The 16059-nt window shown below is 32.3% G+C and overlaps 1 protein-coding gene across 1 annotated transcript in view; it reads right to left on the bottom strand.

Annotated features, from left to right (window-relative positions):
- Nucleotides 1-15712, bottom strand: part of LOC124363169 (wiskott-Aldrich syndrome protein family member 3) — a 35195-nt gene extending 19483 nt beyond the window's left edge. Inside the window, exons 1-5 of the mRNA XM_046818314.1 lie at nt 15535-15712; nt 5550-5842; nt 4603-4756; nt 3121-3235; nt 1577-1729 (exon numbers count right to left, since the gene is read on the bottom strand). Of these exons, the coding sequence (XP_046674270.1) occupies nt 1577-1729; nt 3121-3235; nt 4603-4756; nt 5550-5823 (696 nt within the window). The 5' untranslated portion in view covers nt 5824-5842; nt 15535-15712. The remainder of the gene's footprint in view (nt 1-1576; nt 1730-3120; nt 3236-4602; nt 4757-5549; nt 5843-15534) is intronic.
- Nucleotides 15713-16059: the final 347 nt, after the last annotated feature.

Genomic DNA, 16059 nt, shown 5'->3' with positions numbered 1-16059 from the left:
TATTGCACTTAGGATTTTGATTTAGTAGAACATTTTTATTTAAATTCTGTTCTCTTGGAACATCAACATTGTGTGTTAATGTTTTCTCCAATCTCCACAAATAGCACATCTTGAAATTCTGTTGAGGCCAACAATTTGTTAAATACCTCAAAAAGTATTACATAAGCAGTAAGTATCCAGTATTAGTGCAAAATAACATTCTTTAATGATGCTGCCTGTTAAGAGATTTCAATATGTAAATAACACTATTACAATGCTTGTAGTGTCTTTCATAAATAAAGAATACATTTCAACATTATTAAAAATATTCAACAATTATTTAAGTGCTTTAAAATCTGATCTGTGATTTATCTGCAACTTACAATAATATTGAGCAAGTATAATCACACTAGTATACAAGATGTTTCTAGACTCTTACACCAACCCTCTTTGTAAATTGTTGCTTGTACCAAAAGAATCGTAAAACATCACATACCGGTAATCAAAAGTTTATTTTAATTTGTTCAATTTCAGTCTGTCTTTATGTGATATTTACAATAAAAATAATAGTTTTAAAACAGCTTTACCGACAAACCAAATATAGATGTAATGTTATCCTATCTGTGAAAACTTTCAAATCAGAAACTACCTCAATTTCAAAAATAATGGTAGCCATGCAAAGAGTGTAACATTAAACACTTAAAAAAACCATAAATTAAAAAAAAAAAAAAAAAAAAAAAACACTAGAAAACAAATCCATAATTGCTTTACTTATTGACCGAATAAAAATAATTTGGCTCGAACGTGGAATTTAATTTGCATGCATGTGTTTTTTTTTCTCTAATGTAAAGTTATGGAATTATAATGTCAGATACACGAAAATTTCAGTTCATTAACTGTATTTCTCACATTTCTTTATTTTTCAGTGTTTTCTATTAAAAAAACCTTTTGCGGATTATTGCTTTGTTTGCTGACTCTGACCAGTTTACAATCATGAGGGTGTTGTGCCAGAGTATAGCAAGTATATGATAAGATCACAACCACACATCACATACAACATCGTGCACTCTGATTTTTGTTCCAACTGTTTAATAATGAACAACAGTTTCTGGCACTAGCACAGCAACTCATTTTGACAACTCTTAAACATTTTTTTTTTTTTTTTTTTTTTTTTTCGTTGGGGTATTGGGGTGGATTCACAGATCCTCACACGTCAACCTGAGCTTATTGTGTGCCCCTTTGATGTTAGAGGGGTAAGCCTATCTTTGTGCCCTTAATTAGGCTAAGAAGCTTTTCCCCGATACTAGCATCTGGTTCGTCGCCTGGTTGTTTATCACCGAAAAGAGCCCTTCTCCTTGCTCCCAGTCTCTCACAGTCCAGTATTATGTGTTTTGCAGTCTCTTCAGACTTATTGCAGAGTCTACACTCCGAGTCCATTTTCTTGCTATGTGCTCTTGTTTGGGCACATTGATCCAGCAGAAACGTACGTCTGACTTGGATTCCAAATCAAGCAGATAACTAGATAGCCTACTGACGATAATGTTCTCCAGCCTACCACTTCTCTAATAGGTGCTATTGTTGTCTCTGATTCTCTAACCTGAGTCTGAGGTGTTCTGTAGTGTGAAGTCTGGGGCATGATGTACTCTCCGTGTCCCACAGCCAACTGTCTCTGCCGTTCCCGAGTGTTGTGGGGCTGTCGTACTCTTTTCTTGTGCCTTCCTCCTCCACCCTCAGTCCTCGGTCGATGTGGCTGCAACAGTAGTTGGTTAGATAATTACCAAGTCTTCAAACATCCATTTTTAAGCTTTAATCATTACTCACTAAATATAAAGTTTACAATAATTTATTTGTCAATAAATAATCCTTAATACATGAAAAACATATTCTAATCACACAGCTGTATTACAAAGATCAAAACGCTTACAAAAAAATTACTATTCCAGAAGGAATGCAGAATACTCCTGACATTTAATTAAAAAATCATATTTCAATTATGTCTAAATTAGTTTAAAAAAATGCAAAATCCTGAAATTAAAACTAATTGTTTAAAACCATAACCATCTATATATTTAAGTTTACTAACTTGATTGTTAAGTTTTTATTTGAGAAAATCCTTAACTATTGTACTGAATGGTCTTGTACAAACAGAACACTCTAAAAGAGAATTAGTGAAGTCTTGTTTTGAAAGATCACATAAAGCTAGCTTTTATTATTTATTATTGGTCTCCTTCAATAAGTGACGAAACGTTCCTAAACATTTAGATTTCACAATACAACTAAAACATTTTTTATTACTAACCATTCAAATACTTCTAATTTTGAAATGCAGTTAATTATTGCAGTTCTCCTTTCTTTATTTTAGTAAACTATCTAGTTAGTAGAAACAATTTTTTTATTAAATTTTAAATGACTTTGAACCCTCAAATGTTACTTCAAAAATTGTATTTCAATTCCTACCATTAGCCTTTAAACTCTCTGTGTATATCATCATGACATAAAAATACATTTTATATTCAACCATTTTCATCACTTGATCGAGCTTAAATTGTGCATATAAACCCAAATCATGTGGCATGTTATTTCTTTTATTTTGAAAAAATGTTGCATAGGATTTGGCTGAGCATTAGCAAATGTTTTTACATCAATCTTATGGGTAACCATGATGTCACGAAAGCACATTTTCGTGATCAGTAAATGTGTAATGCCAATCAGCAGTCATCGGCAAATAAACAGTAGACTCACAGTGTTGTATGGTAGAAATTATAGAAAATGTTAACCCCAAGCAAAATATTATTTACAAAAGTTTGATTATTCGTCAATTTGGTTAACTATTTACGGTTTTTTAAAAACAAAGTATTGGAAAAACACATTTTAGAAATTTGTAATTTGTGTATTGCCGACCAGCCAATACTTAATGACATGGTGGATCTCTGCAGATTCAATTGTCGAATCCCATCAATCGATTCTCGAATCCTAATCTTTGTTGAAGATTCTATGGATTCGAGATTCGACTTTGACACATCACTAAATCATTGTCCTCTGTATTACCACCAACTTCAAGTGAGAAATGTCACAGTAACAGCAGTTTGTAAACAGTACATTATTGATTATTCAATCTGTATTGAATTTTAATATACTCACTCGTTTTCCTTTATCGTGCATCATTCGTTCAGTATCTTTCAGCATTTCTTGACGCCATAAGTCGAAGAAGTAATCCGGATCTGTGTAAAATTTAAGCCCGTCTTTTCCATCTTCTCTGTAACATTCAAAGACATTTTCACATTAATTATCACTATCATAGTAGGTTGTTTACACACGTATGCCACATGAGTAATACTTGCCTTAAGATTATAAAAACCCAAAAGTTATAGCAATTCTAGTTTTCACAGTTTTAAATAGTAAAATGGGGTATGAAAGAATATAACCTTTAAAAATAACGGTCCAAATAAATGTAATGGTGAATAGTTATCAAACACACCCATGAGACGTTTTTATGTACAATACAAGCTATTACTGTTGTTACGGAGTCGGCTCAAATTAAAAATATAAAGTGAATATACATAGGTTTCATACTAGTATGAATAGTATAAATATTTTCAGTAAAAGCCAGTTGTTAATCTTAACCCACCAACTGATGACCGACGGCACAGACATTCATCAATACTGCTTGTGAACTGATAAAGACGGTCAACTTTCCACTATTATTACGCGAAAACTGTTTAAAGACATAACTTTCACTAATCGATTCCTCTACTCGATAAATACCAATTCATTTTATATAATAGTTTATATTCCTCGTTGTCAGCTGATGGACTATGCAACTGGTAACGCACTACACAGCTTTGAAGTTCATTTTTGCTACTCTTGCTAGATTATTATGTAGGCTAGTTGTTTATATTGATTGTTATATTGTAAAATGGGCAATCCTCATTGTTCAAATTGTATACGTGAACTATTGGATGATGAAAATATTAGTTTTTATGATGAAAGTGACATATCGGCAAATAAAAGTGCATGATGATACTTCTTTGTCAGATTTGTTGTCAGGTAGTCTGGGATGATTATAAACCAGTGGAATGTGAGTTGGGTTGTGAAAATTGATAGTGACAGTGAAAGAAATTCATTATTATATGATATTCATCCTGCCCAAAGAAATCATCAAACACAAATATGAATGCGTACTGCCAAAAAAGTAGTCCATACTTTACATTTTTATCAAAAAACTTTTTTTGTGTTGTAAATATGTGTATATATGTTATAACATTTTTGTTCACTACAAAACGGTGTATATTTTGTACATTTACAGTATCTTACTATCATGTAAGTCATGTGAAAGTTACATGGAATGAAACTTAGAAAACAAAAAATTTACAATACACGTTTCAATTTATGTATGAATAAAAAACAATACTCTAGTAAGTGCATATTTGTATTAATTTCCCTTTTGTCTCTGGTTTCTATCAACAAAATTGATATATAACACTTATTACTTAGCATTAAGCACATATTTAAAACATATGCTGCACAAAGATGAAAACCAGTGTATTATTCTGGGAGTTTCTTATCATCAGTCGGAGGGTTAATTGAATGCTTATTTTTCAAATTTCACTGTCAGTTGGTTACCTGAATGGGTTGAGTTTGTCCAGAGGAGGTGGTTTGTCACACTGCTTGTAAGTCTCTAACATTGCTGTTGGCATTGTGTCTCTTGATACAACTTGCTGGTCAAATACCACTGAGCTCTTGAATGCTTTCCTCATGTGGATGTCTTGCAACGAAACTAAAACAAATTCAGGATATTCAAAAATATGACTTTTTGAAAACCATTGGGGTGGAGAATGGGTTTATATGTGGATATTAGTTATTTATTATAGTACTTATATAAATTTTGTATGTGATAATTTTCAGATAACTAAATAATTCTAGATAAAAATGTTATAAAGTTGGAATATTTAAAAAAGGTGTTTTTAAAAATCAAACGTTAAAAAATTGATAGTATAGCTGACAGTATAATACAAAATAACCTTTTTATTAATAAAGAGGCAACAATGTTTTGTTTTATGAAGGAAACATTTTTATTTATATAGTTATTAATATATAATAAATAAAGATAAAAGACGGAAGAGGTTTATTGATATAAATTTATTTCTGGGGAGAGTTTTACTAATTTATTTTACTGAATGTGAGTTTTAATAGTAACCAACCCCTTTGTTGTGTATAATTTAACCCTTTAACTACCATGGTCAAGACTACTATTCTTATGCACAACCGTTACAATGCCCGAGTTACCTTGTTCTAAACTTATCATATTTTTTTATTCTCATGATGACAGCTAGTATATTATGTTATTTAGGGCTGTTAAGTCAGAAATAAACACAAAATTGTTGATTATTATAGTATTGTTGGTGCTACAATCTTGTAGATATTAGTAAAAACTACTTGTATGCTGTGCACTTTACCTTATACGAGTTCGTGTACTTTTTTTGTAAAACATCTAAAATTTCGACCGCAGTGTACGGACTAAGTGTATACTTCATACGATTAACGAAAGTCAATAGTTTACTTGTCCTTACCTTCTTCCACGTTGCTGTCGAGCTGTGTGACCTTGACTGCGAGACGGTCGATGCGTGCCTGGAGAGAGTTGGCTCTCGACGCGAGGACATGAGCGTCTCGGGCCAGCTCTCCGAACAGGTCCTCAGCATGTTTGCTGAGACTTGAAAGCTGTCTAACTGCATTGGCGAGAGTTCCATTTGTAGCTGCCTCTAGCTCAGAGGGTAGGGGGAAGTCATCAGGGATGGTGTTTCGTGCAACATGCACGGGTTCAACTAGCCTTTTTGGAAGTGGCATTTCCCATTCAGCTTTTCATCTGAAAATATGTGTAAGTTATTCACTAGTAAACAAAGCTATGTTCTTTTTATTGTTCATTGGAAGTTGTAGAACCTAGTATTTATGTGAGCTGAGAACTAATCCTTTTAAAAGATAATTAAGTTCATCTCCTACATTAAATGCCTATTAAAAATATTCTTTCTTTGAGATCCGTGACTCATAACGAAAGAGATTGGCTGACATTACCTTTAAAAAGGTTCTGGTTTATTTGTCTAAAAATGACACACCATATCCCAATTATCGAGACGAGTTTTAAGTAATCTACTGATAATTAATTGATAAATATTGATGACAACTAATTAACTGACTACAATACTGAAACTGAGAGTTTATTGAAAAATATCTCAAGTTTGCAGAAGTAGTAAACTATCTCTGTAATGACGGAAAGGAACACCTTTGTCATTTTCAGTCGGCAAGTAGTATGACATGGTATTTTGTGTGTTGTTATTTATTGATTAGAAGGTTAAGAAAGAATAAAAATGTGTTCAAAATATTTTAGAAAATAGATTATATTAGTGGAAATGATGAGTAATGTAAAGAATTAAAATAATGAACAACCGTCTGAACTATGATTTAGTATTTATCCTAAAGTGTTCATCCAAATACAAATACTTTTAAAATGAGTATCAAGTTTATCGCTACTAAGTATCTGTAAATTGTAGACTGAAAAATCAACACCAGAATAACCCTCAGACACAGACCTCCTTCCTGTCTAACTCAGATTAATGTTAGAATCTTTGCCAATCTCCTACCAATACCGATTCTATCTACCTATTACGAAGAACCTGTTTCACCAAACAAAATACCTGTACAAGTTGTACACCTCATGAAGAACCATGGACTGCAACAAACTAACTCCGAATGACTTAATTTGAGTTGATATAAAACAAAATCGAATTTTAAACTGAATTAAGTAAGGTTAACACATTAAGTGATTAAATTATGAAAATCACACTGAAAATACATTATAATGACGACATATTAATACTAGAACTTCGGAGACTTTTGTAACTTTTTATAAATGCACATTTCTTAAGGAAATTGTAATACATATTTGTAGATTTAATTTTGAGTACTCAATGGAGGTAATGTATTAGGGGTAGAAGGAGAGTTAAATAAATTCATAACGAAATAAATGGAAGATGTCTTCATCCAAGAGACTAAAAACTAAAACAGTGAAAATTAAGAACTGATTAAAAGACAAATTTTCCTCCTTCAACCAATGTATATATTTTTATATACAAAATAAAACAAATATTTGTGGCACTCAACAAAACTTTAACGACAGGCCACGGGGCTCAATGAGGAAGTATCAATTTACAGAGGCTCTACTCTACTGTTGGAGACCACAGATCACTCCATGGAAATTGGTTGTAATATTGGTTCCTTCCATCTTTTGATGCTTTTAATTTTTTAAATATTGGTTGCAGGTAGTATAAATGATAAAATTACATATTCATCACTATTATTGTAAACAAGAAATTGGTTTTGGTCGTTTAGATGGATTACACGAATAAGCAAAACTGGAATATAAGAATGCTTATACTGATCCTTTCAATATAACATTAAACTAGCATTCTATAATAGTCTGTTTGGATGGGTTTAGCCGATTGTTTACCAACCCATTGGTTAACTAGTCTAAACAGACTCTGTACTGCAATCCCAATTAATTGTGTCCAAAATGGAGACTAACTTGGAACTCTGTTAATTCACAGTTATTTAGATTTTAATCAAATTGGGGAGATATTTAAATAACCATCATAAGCTACATTTACGATAAAATATATTAAAGTTTAATGTTAACTTTGTTAATATACGTTACTATTAACTTTCAGATCTGATACATGGAAGTTACCTCCAAGTTTTAAAACGAAAGTCAATACTAGCAAGGATAAAGTTTATATTGTTAAAATGTACCTTAACTAAACAAAAAATAAATTTAAAATGTAAATATATACATAAATAACATAAAAATACCTTAACAGGCATGTAAAATAAATCCTCAAAAGTGAAATAGTTGTTTAATTTTATATTTATTTATTCAACGGTCATAAGTATGGCAAATGCCAAGAAACTGCTTACATTCACAACATGCACAGTAAGATTATAAATAAAAATATCAAGGTGAGATTTAAGTCAAAGCATAAATTATCATAAATAACAATAATTAACAACAAGAACCACATAATAAACAATTAATAGGAATAAGTAACAAGAACAGATAACGAATTATATAATCTAATTCTGCTTTGAATTCAAGACGCAATAGAAGAGAACAAATTAATCAAATATGACATGCTATTAATACAAGTTGTGACGTTCAATGATAAGATTTAGTTCCAGAAATTAGACTGACTAAGATCTAATTGATTAGAATAAGCAAAACATTGAAGAAGATCAACAATTATTGACATGCAAAGAAAGAAGAGCTAATGCTAAACAGTTACTACGCAAGCTGATTAGAAAAAAAGCAATAAACAGTGAAATCAACTGGGACAGTTTAAACTTTCATTTCTGTTTGTTTTGGCAACAACCTATGCCAACTATTTGTCCGTCCTTTCCAATCAATGGTCACAGAGCAGGATCCTACAGTTTGGACATTACAAATCGTCTAAAGGCAGGTAGGTCAAGTGAGAAGAAGCCAACACCAAAAGATAGCACGTTTCTTAATCTCTGGATCCTCTCTATTGTACTGAATATCTTGTATTTGTAAGGTTATGGTGGCAAGCAAAACGTTCTTGTGACCTTGTTTACAGCAGCAGATAACAATACAACTGAGTAGCTCTGGAGCATCAATGTGGTTGTTGAGAATCTTAAATAAGGAAGTGGTTGGTTATCAAAATACTGATAAATAATGTAAATTGTAAATTTTTATCACTACTGCTTTTAAATGTTATAATTTACAAATTACCATACCTAATACAATGTAATACAAATGTACATAACCAATTCTAACTCTCATATCACATGTGTAATATACACAGTCAAACAAACGGCTTTAAGACAAATAACAATTACGACTCAGAAATGAACATAATTTACAATCAATGCTTGGTAGGGGATAGACAAAATAACACAGATTTCTTAAACACATGAGATTTATTAAACATGAGAGATGATACACAGAGAGACACTACACTACACTAGTAAAAGTGTAACTGGGCTGGGAGATTCTTTGAAAGAGGCTCGTTAAGTACACAAGGTTTGACAGGGAAGATCGCAAAACTCTGTGATCTAATTACAAAATACGAGGCACCGGGAAGTAAACTCTGTGATTCCACCTCTGGAAGGTTATTGCAAATTACTTTTATATTTAAAATTATTCTTCCTTTATGTTTTTAAAAATAATGCTAGGTTAACAATGGCAAGTTTATGACAATTTTGTTCAATCAAGTTACTATTATGTCAATTCAAAACCAATATTCATTTTAGATGACAAAAACAATTTTATTTCTTTAGTATAATTATTTTAAAGATTTCAGTAGTGTTTCTTTGAAAAAAAATATTACAACTGCTAATTATGCAGTTTTTTTGTTAATTTTGTTTTGATATAATTTGCTTTTTTTAATTTGTACCGTTATAATTTTTGACATTAGATTTTTGTTTGTTTACCACAAACACTGCCAGAGTAACTTAAAATATATCTTACATTGTCAATACTACGTAAAGTTGCGCATCATGCCATTTTTACTCAGTCACTGGATTTTTTTTAGTCGACTGTGATTGATCCGATCATCTGTAAATTTTTAATTCCACAACAGCAGTGTTGACAGTCTCCAAAGTAAAATTATTAATCCATTCCCGTTACTCCATAGAACAAACAAAGTTAAGAATGAATCATGCTGATTTCATGTGAACAAACAGTGAACTACTTGTTGACGAGATGGTATCATCGAAGTAGGCCTAATGTATCATCAAGGCCATATCATATTGTAATAAGTAAAATAAAATATTTACTATCTTTAATGATTTCATCGTTAAAAGCAACTATAAAGAAGATAAAAAATTTACATGGATGAAGAGGTTAAGTTTTTGTTAAGAAGGTTAGAAAATGACATATGTGAATGGATTACAAATTTTACTATGTAAAGGACACACATTTTTTGTGCATTAATTTAAACCTTTAAAAATTTCAAGTACAAATCTTTATTTAATACCTTGGCTATTTCATTTATATTTTTCAAAATAGATAGGTTACTTTTGGAACAACAATATTAAAAAAATCGTTTGCACAACATTTTTTTATATTAACTTTGTCTTTAAAATAGCAATATCTTGTCATGCCTTACATTTTTACTGTTTTATTTTTGTTTGCCAAAAAAGGGATATTTTTTAAAACTGTGTCAAGTTTACAAGTGAAAGGGTGATATGTTACAATTTTCAAATTGGACATTCAATGTTTCGGTTCATCTGTTGACTAAAGAAGGCCCTCAAAAGAGAGGCAGAAGAACTGAAATATGTGAGTAATGTTTCGATGCTGTGTGAACCAAAAAACTTAATGTTTGATTAAAGAGGGGTTGACATGGTACAAATCAAATTTGGCTCATATAGTACATTTTATAAATCAAAATATTAGGCTACTTGAGAAAAGAGAAAAGGGAAAGATATTATTTCCACGATTAGGCTATATCAACATCTAAAAACTATGCTTATAAAACATTCTGTGGTACTTTGGGATTATACCGACCACACCAGTATGAAGAACACAAAAATAGAAATTTATAGAAACAAACATGATAGAACGAAAAAACAACTCTTCAATTACAAAATTACAAACTTACAAGCATTTCCAGGTATTGTGATCGGTATTGTTGTCGCTGTTATCTTATCTTTCTCGAGAATCCTGATTACGGCAGGCCGCGCGGCATCACGTGATTTGCACGGTACATAATTGCCTTTCCATTTCAATTCAATTTATATTTCTGATTAGCCCCTCTAGAATTTGATATTTTACTGATAGGTACTATCTCGAGGGATGTTTTTCTTTCGTCGACATCAGCGCGGGGCAGCACCGAAGGTGCTGTCGAAGCCCGCGCTGATGGCCGGAGGCACTCGCATTTTGGGTGGCGGAATGTGATCAAGAATAAAAACAAGTTTTGAGTGTTTTTTTAATAAAGAGTTTAGTTTGGTAAATGTTTGTTTTTGTTAAATTTTTGTGTTTGGAGAAATGTAGAGGTAAAACACGAAAGTACAACAAAGCGATGCACCAGCTGAACGGGCGGCGAGGCTCTGCAATCACGTTATCTACTAGACGCTCGACTTTGACCTCTGTCTGAGGATGGGGAGGGGTTTGCGATAAGACAATTCCTGTTTTATACTGACGAAATAGTCTTCTACGCTAATCTAGTAATCAGTAGAAGCAAAATGTTAAATAACGATTCATGTCTGGGTGTGGTCGGTATAATCCCAAAGTACCCATTCTGTTAGACATTTACAAAATTTGCACCATAACAATATATATTATGTGTGCTCAAAATAACACAAAGTATGAGTACGCTAGACCTTGTGCCACTTATCAGGCTTTGGCTTTGCTGAAGTTCATTGCAAATTTCATTTATAGCTCGTTTTGATAACTATTGTTGTTCTTGATAACGAATGGAAAACAAGACAGCTAAGTAAGAATTTTGTATACCTCTCAGTTGTGACAAAATGTGCAAAGTTTCAAGTCTATACCTCAATCCGATCTTGAAATATCATGTGGAAATTTAGGCAAGAGAAATGTATATCAGAGAAATTTGTATTACCCACTTAAAAATGAAGCTCGATGCAAAATTTCAAATATGTACTTTAATTAATCTTTGAAATATTGTGCGGCAGAAAGGCAGAAACTTGTTCAACCCCTTTAAGTAATAAGACTAGATTACGCTCAACCATTAGTTTATATTATGTACCATGAATTCTTTTTTCAAAAAGATATTAATTAATTTATGTAGGCCGACCTTAGCGATGTAATTTTCAAGTTGAATTACTGATAAGAAGACATAAATTCCTACTAAGTTACAGGATCCTGAATTATCAGTCTTGTAATTGATTTTTTTAATGTAGTAGCAGCTCTAATTTCTTATACGAATATCTAAATACAATTTCTACTTTTTTAAGGTGGGGCCAATCCCCCTTTTAAGGCTTATGGGCCACTACGGGCCTGTGCAAGGATCTCATCAAACAGAATAGGGAAAGTCGAAAGTGATTACAGTCCCTGGAAGATGTCTGGCACAGTCAACATTGTAACTCTTGTAGCCTATAGTAAACATACAGTGTTGCCAGAAAGTTTAGGGACACCCCACATAAAATGATATACTACTTGTGTCCCTATACTAACAGCAGATTGGCTAACTCTATATATTTCCCCATTAACGCAGTGAAAACGAGGTATTTTGGTGTGACTTTCATTACTTTATGTATAAAATCTTTCAAAATATGAACTTTTTTGTGATTTTAAAATTTTGGAGGAAACACCTGTTTTTTGAAACATTAAAATTTATAACTTCTAAAATAAATGTCCAATCATCTTAATAATTGGTACGTTGTTTTAACATAAGATATGGAGTAAATAAATTCTATTGTGGCAACTAGAAAAAAATAACTCAGTTTGGTGATCGCTCAAAGTTCCTTTATTTTTTTTTTACAAACACGGAAATGGCGATGTTTGTAACTGATGGCAACAAAGCAAATGATGAAAAAGGAGTGCGTGCGCATCAATATCCCTTCCTCTGTTTTGTGAGGAACAAGCTGGTGTGCGTGGAGTGCCTACCACTCTCATAGTTCAAGCGCTACAACGCCCCAAAGTTATCAGTTTTTTTCATTTCCGAAAAAAATAAAAATAAAGGAACTTTAAGCGAAATTCATATTTGCCCCAACATCGGTCAAGTAAGTTAAATTATCATATTTCAGCAAGAACAATCTAAAATTCTTTATATTAGTTATGTAAACGTACTTGAGTAAAGAAACTTTTTCAATGAAAACATTAAGTCACACATAATTTTTGTAAGCATATTAAATACGGCAAAAGAAATAAATATTATCTGTCTATAAAGATATATCTATGAATTCATATTTTATGATTTGTTCTAATTGATGAATTTTAAAACATGACAAATATTTAGTTAGGCCTACTGTATAATCAAGAACTGGGATGGTCCATGGAATGAAATCTGAATCTGTAGAAAAAACATTAGGCTTAGTCTGATAACATTCTTTATTATTACTAGTTTTTTTTTCTTTTTTTTTATTGGCCTCCACTTGTCTACAATTATATATTTTTGGAGGGCTTAGGTAGTCTACATTTGTTTTTAATAAAAGTTGTTAAATACATTTTGTTAACAAAACAAAATAAGGTTTGCAGACCAAGCCCCATTTTCTGTTCCACCCATTCCCCTGTCTCTGAAGAATCTGGTGATCAAACAACCTCTTCTACCATGACTTTACCTTACTACACATATGGGCTATACAAGGGATCCGTGTAAATGATGTTTACGTATTTATATAGTTTAGGTACACCCAATTTTTTGCATTAAAAACTTGTTAAAAACTCCTCCTCTAGTGTGTACTAATGTAAAGGACTGTTGAGGATTAGGAAACATGAAATAAGCAAGTTTTGACAGGAAATGAGGATGGACGGAATAAGGCTTAAAAGGGGATCAGCCTTTCTTTTTTTAATAAGGAAAAAAAAAGATGACAGAAAATAGGAACATTATGGAAGTTGATTCTGGTACACAGGTTGGCTAGGGTGGGCCGATCAGCTCTTGGATAGGGTATTTGGCCCTTGGGTAGGTCCGACAGTCAGGTAATTAGGTCAGGTGAGTTTTCAGTACTTTACCTCCAATAATCAGTTAAATTACCAACAACAACTCTTAGATAGGTTGGTTGCCCCTTGAGTACGTCTAACTATCAGGAAGATAGGCTAGATGAGTTTTTGTTTGTGATAGGTACCATGTTCTCACTTGTTAATATCCCCATATCTTATTAATCCCTCACCTAGAACCAGATTCTCTCCAAGTCTCCTAATTTGTTCATGTTAAGTGAGTTTTTAGCTAAATTTGAAACATTATTATTAGTTTTTAGTACTTTTTCATACTTTCCTACTAAAATTAATAATAATAATGGCAGTTTACATACTCAGGAAAATGTTTTTAGATAATTTAAATGGGTGTCCCTATACTCTACATTTAGGGCAACTGATGTTTACACTCCTATAAGAGAACAAATCAATATGAATGATTTCCAAGACAGCTGAAAAGCGATAGCACCCTTTCTGTGAATTTCCAATACATCATTTAACCATACTACGAACGTTCTCTACAGACAATTTCATATGGAGGGTCATGTAATATACGATATTTCACAGATCCTATTCAAGGATCAAGCAACAAACTTTACCTGTCACACAGAACAACTTGTCGAGGCCATTACTCCTAATACCCGCTCATCCTTAAGATAATATGAACATATTCGGAGATAAACAAGACTGCAGTAATCTCTCCAAAAGAATTGTATGAGCATCAGATCAATCGACTTATCCTCAACCATTTCAATCACCTATTTCAATAAGCTTCTTTAATGAGCTTCCCAGTCGTGTCCCACATATACAGAGGAAGAGTTTAAGTCACTTTGCGACAGCGGTTTTAAGATCTCCTTATCCCCTATTGATTAGGACAAAATGTCAAACTTTCTATCAAGTATAGAATCTATGCCTTTTCTTAAGCAGGTGGTTGTAGCTTACATATTGTAGCAGTGCCTATAACGGATGATGGCTAGGGTGTCACTTTCACTACAGTATAGTCTATCTGTTTAAAAATAAAATTTCATATTCAACATCTAGAATCTAGCTTATAAAGAATTAGGAGAGGGGTTAAGGCCAATCCAAACATGGCTTTATATAACTTATTTAGCACTATTTTTATTTTGCACTTTCCCACTTAGACTTTATAGCCTAGTTTTTCTTTAGGCTTCAGCATAAGGCTAACCGACACCATATTTGAAGTATGGTTCTAACTTAAGCTATTCGTGTTTCATATTATTAAATGGTGACTTAGATACTTCCCCAGATATCAACCTGTGATCTCTGGGGAGGCCATGGAGTTATTCAACCTTATCAATCAGGCCAGAAGTTATCAATTTTATTTCAATTTATAACATTTTAAAGCAAGATTATCAATACAACTTTTTTTATTTATTAATACTCAGCTGATACTCTAATATCAAATAGTAAATATGGATAACTAATCATGAATTAGGCCAGCCACATTAATTGATTAGAATGATACTGTGACATCCAAGTAAACTATGATCCCATTTAATGCATCATTAACATTATACTGAAAGAGGCCACCTACATCAATAATAAATGTAAAATTTTGATGACTGTTTTCTCTAGACCTAGCTAGACAGTCAAAGACTAACCAAATTTAGTTCTATTAGTCATCAGTTTATCTAGCCGAGTCTGATATGACTATAATAACAAGTACCCACATAAAACAACACATTAGGGTTAACTTGATTTTAAAAAACTGCCAATTAATAGAAAATAATAATAATTTGCAATACAATGTAAGTCATGGGAAGAAATGTATGCAAATCAACCAAATGTTGACTAAAAAGGCAAAAAGAAAGCCAGAACAGCAGACATTAGGGAAAGTGAGATAAATGCTTTTAAATGACGTGGTTAAGACTTACAGATTCAAGATCTAGAAATTAATTTTTCTTCTTGTCTAGGGCAATCACATCCTAGCTAGAAATAAATAATCTTGAACACTTTTTTAATATTCTAAGATGGCGTAGAGATACTCCCAATGCCCTAATAACCACCATAGAGTTTACCGTGCAATAACGCAACAGCGACACCACTCACCAGTTCAAGTTCACACCCCGTGGAAAGAAATTGGAATAGGTCTGGACCAAAGAGAAAAAAGACTAACAAATCTAACGTACAAGTTACTAATATTTATACTAGTAATAAGTCATGTCAAACATATTCAAATGTTGCCACAGAACTAATGTTATGGTTGATTGATTAATTTTAATGGTTGGACATTGACACAAGAGCAGCTGTTCGATATTAATGAGAGACGCCTTAAGTACGATGTCTAATTCGTGCTATAAAAGAAAACAACAGATAATAGCATGACATTCGTATTGAAATTACGAGTGGAGTGCTTGCTTTGAGTAGTTAGTTAGCTGTGAAGGTGTCCAAATATAAAG

Source organism: Homalodisca vitripennis, chromosome 5, assembly GCF_021130785.1.
Source record: "Homalodisca vitripennis isolate AUS2020 chromosome 5, UT_GWSS_2.1, whole genome shotgun sequence".
NCBI classification, from domain to species: Eukaryota; Metazoa; Arthropoda; class Insecta; order Hemiptera; family Cicadellidae; genus Homalodisca; species Homalodisca vitripennis.
This window is presented reverse-complemented; position numbering and strand designations above follow the sequence as displayed.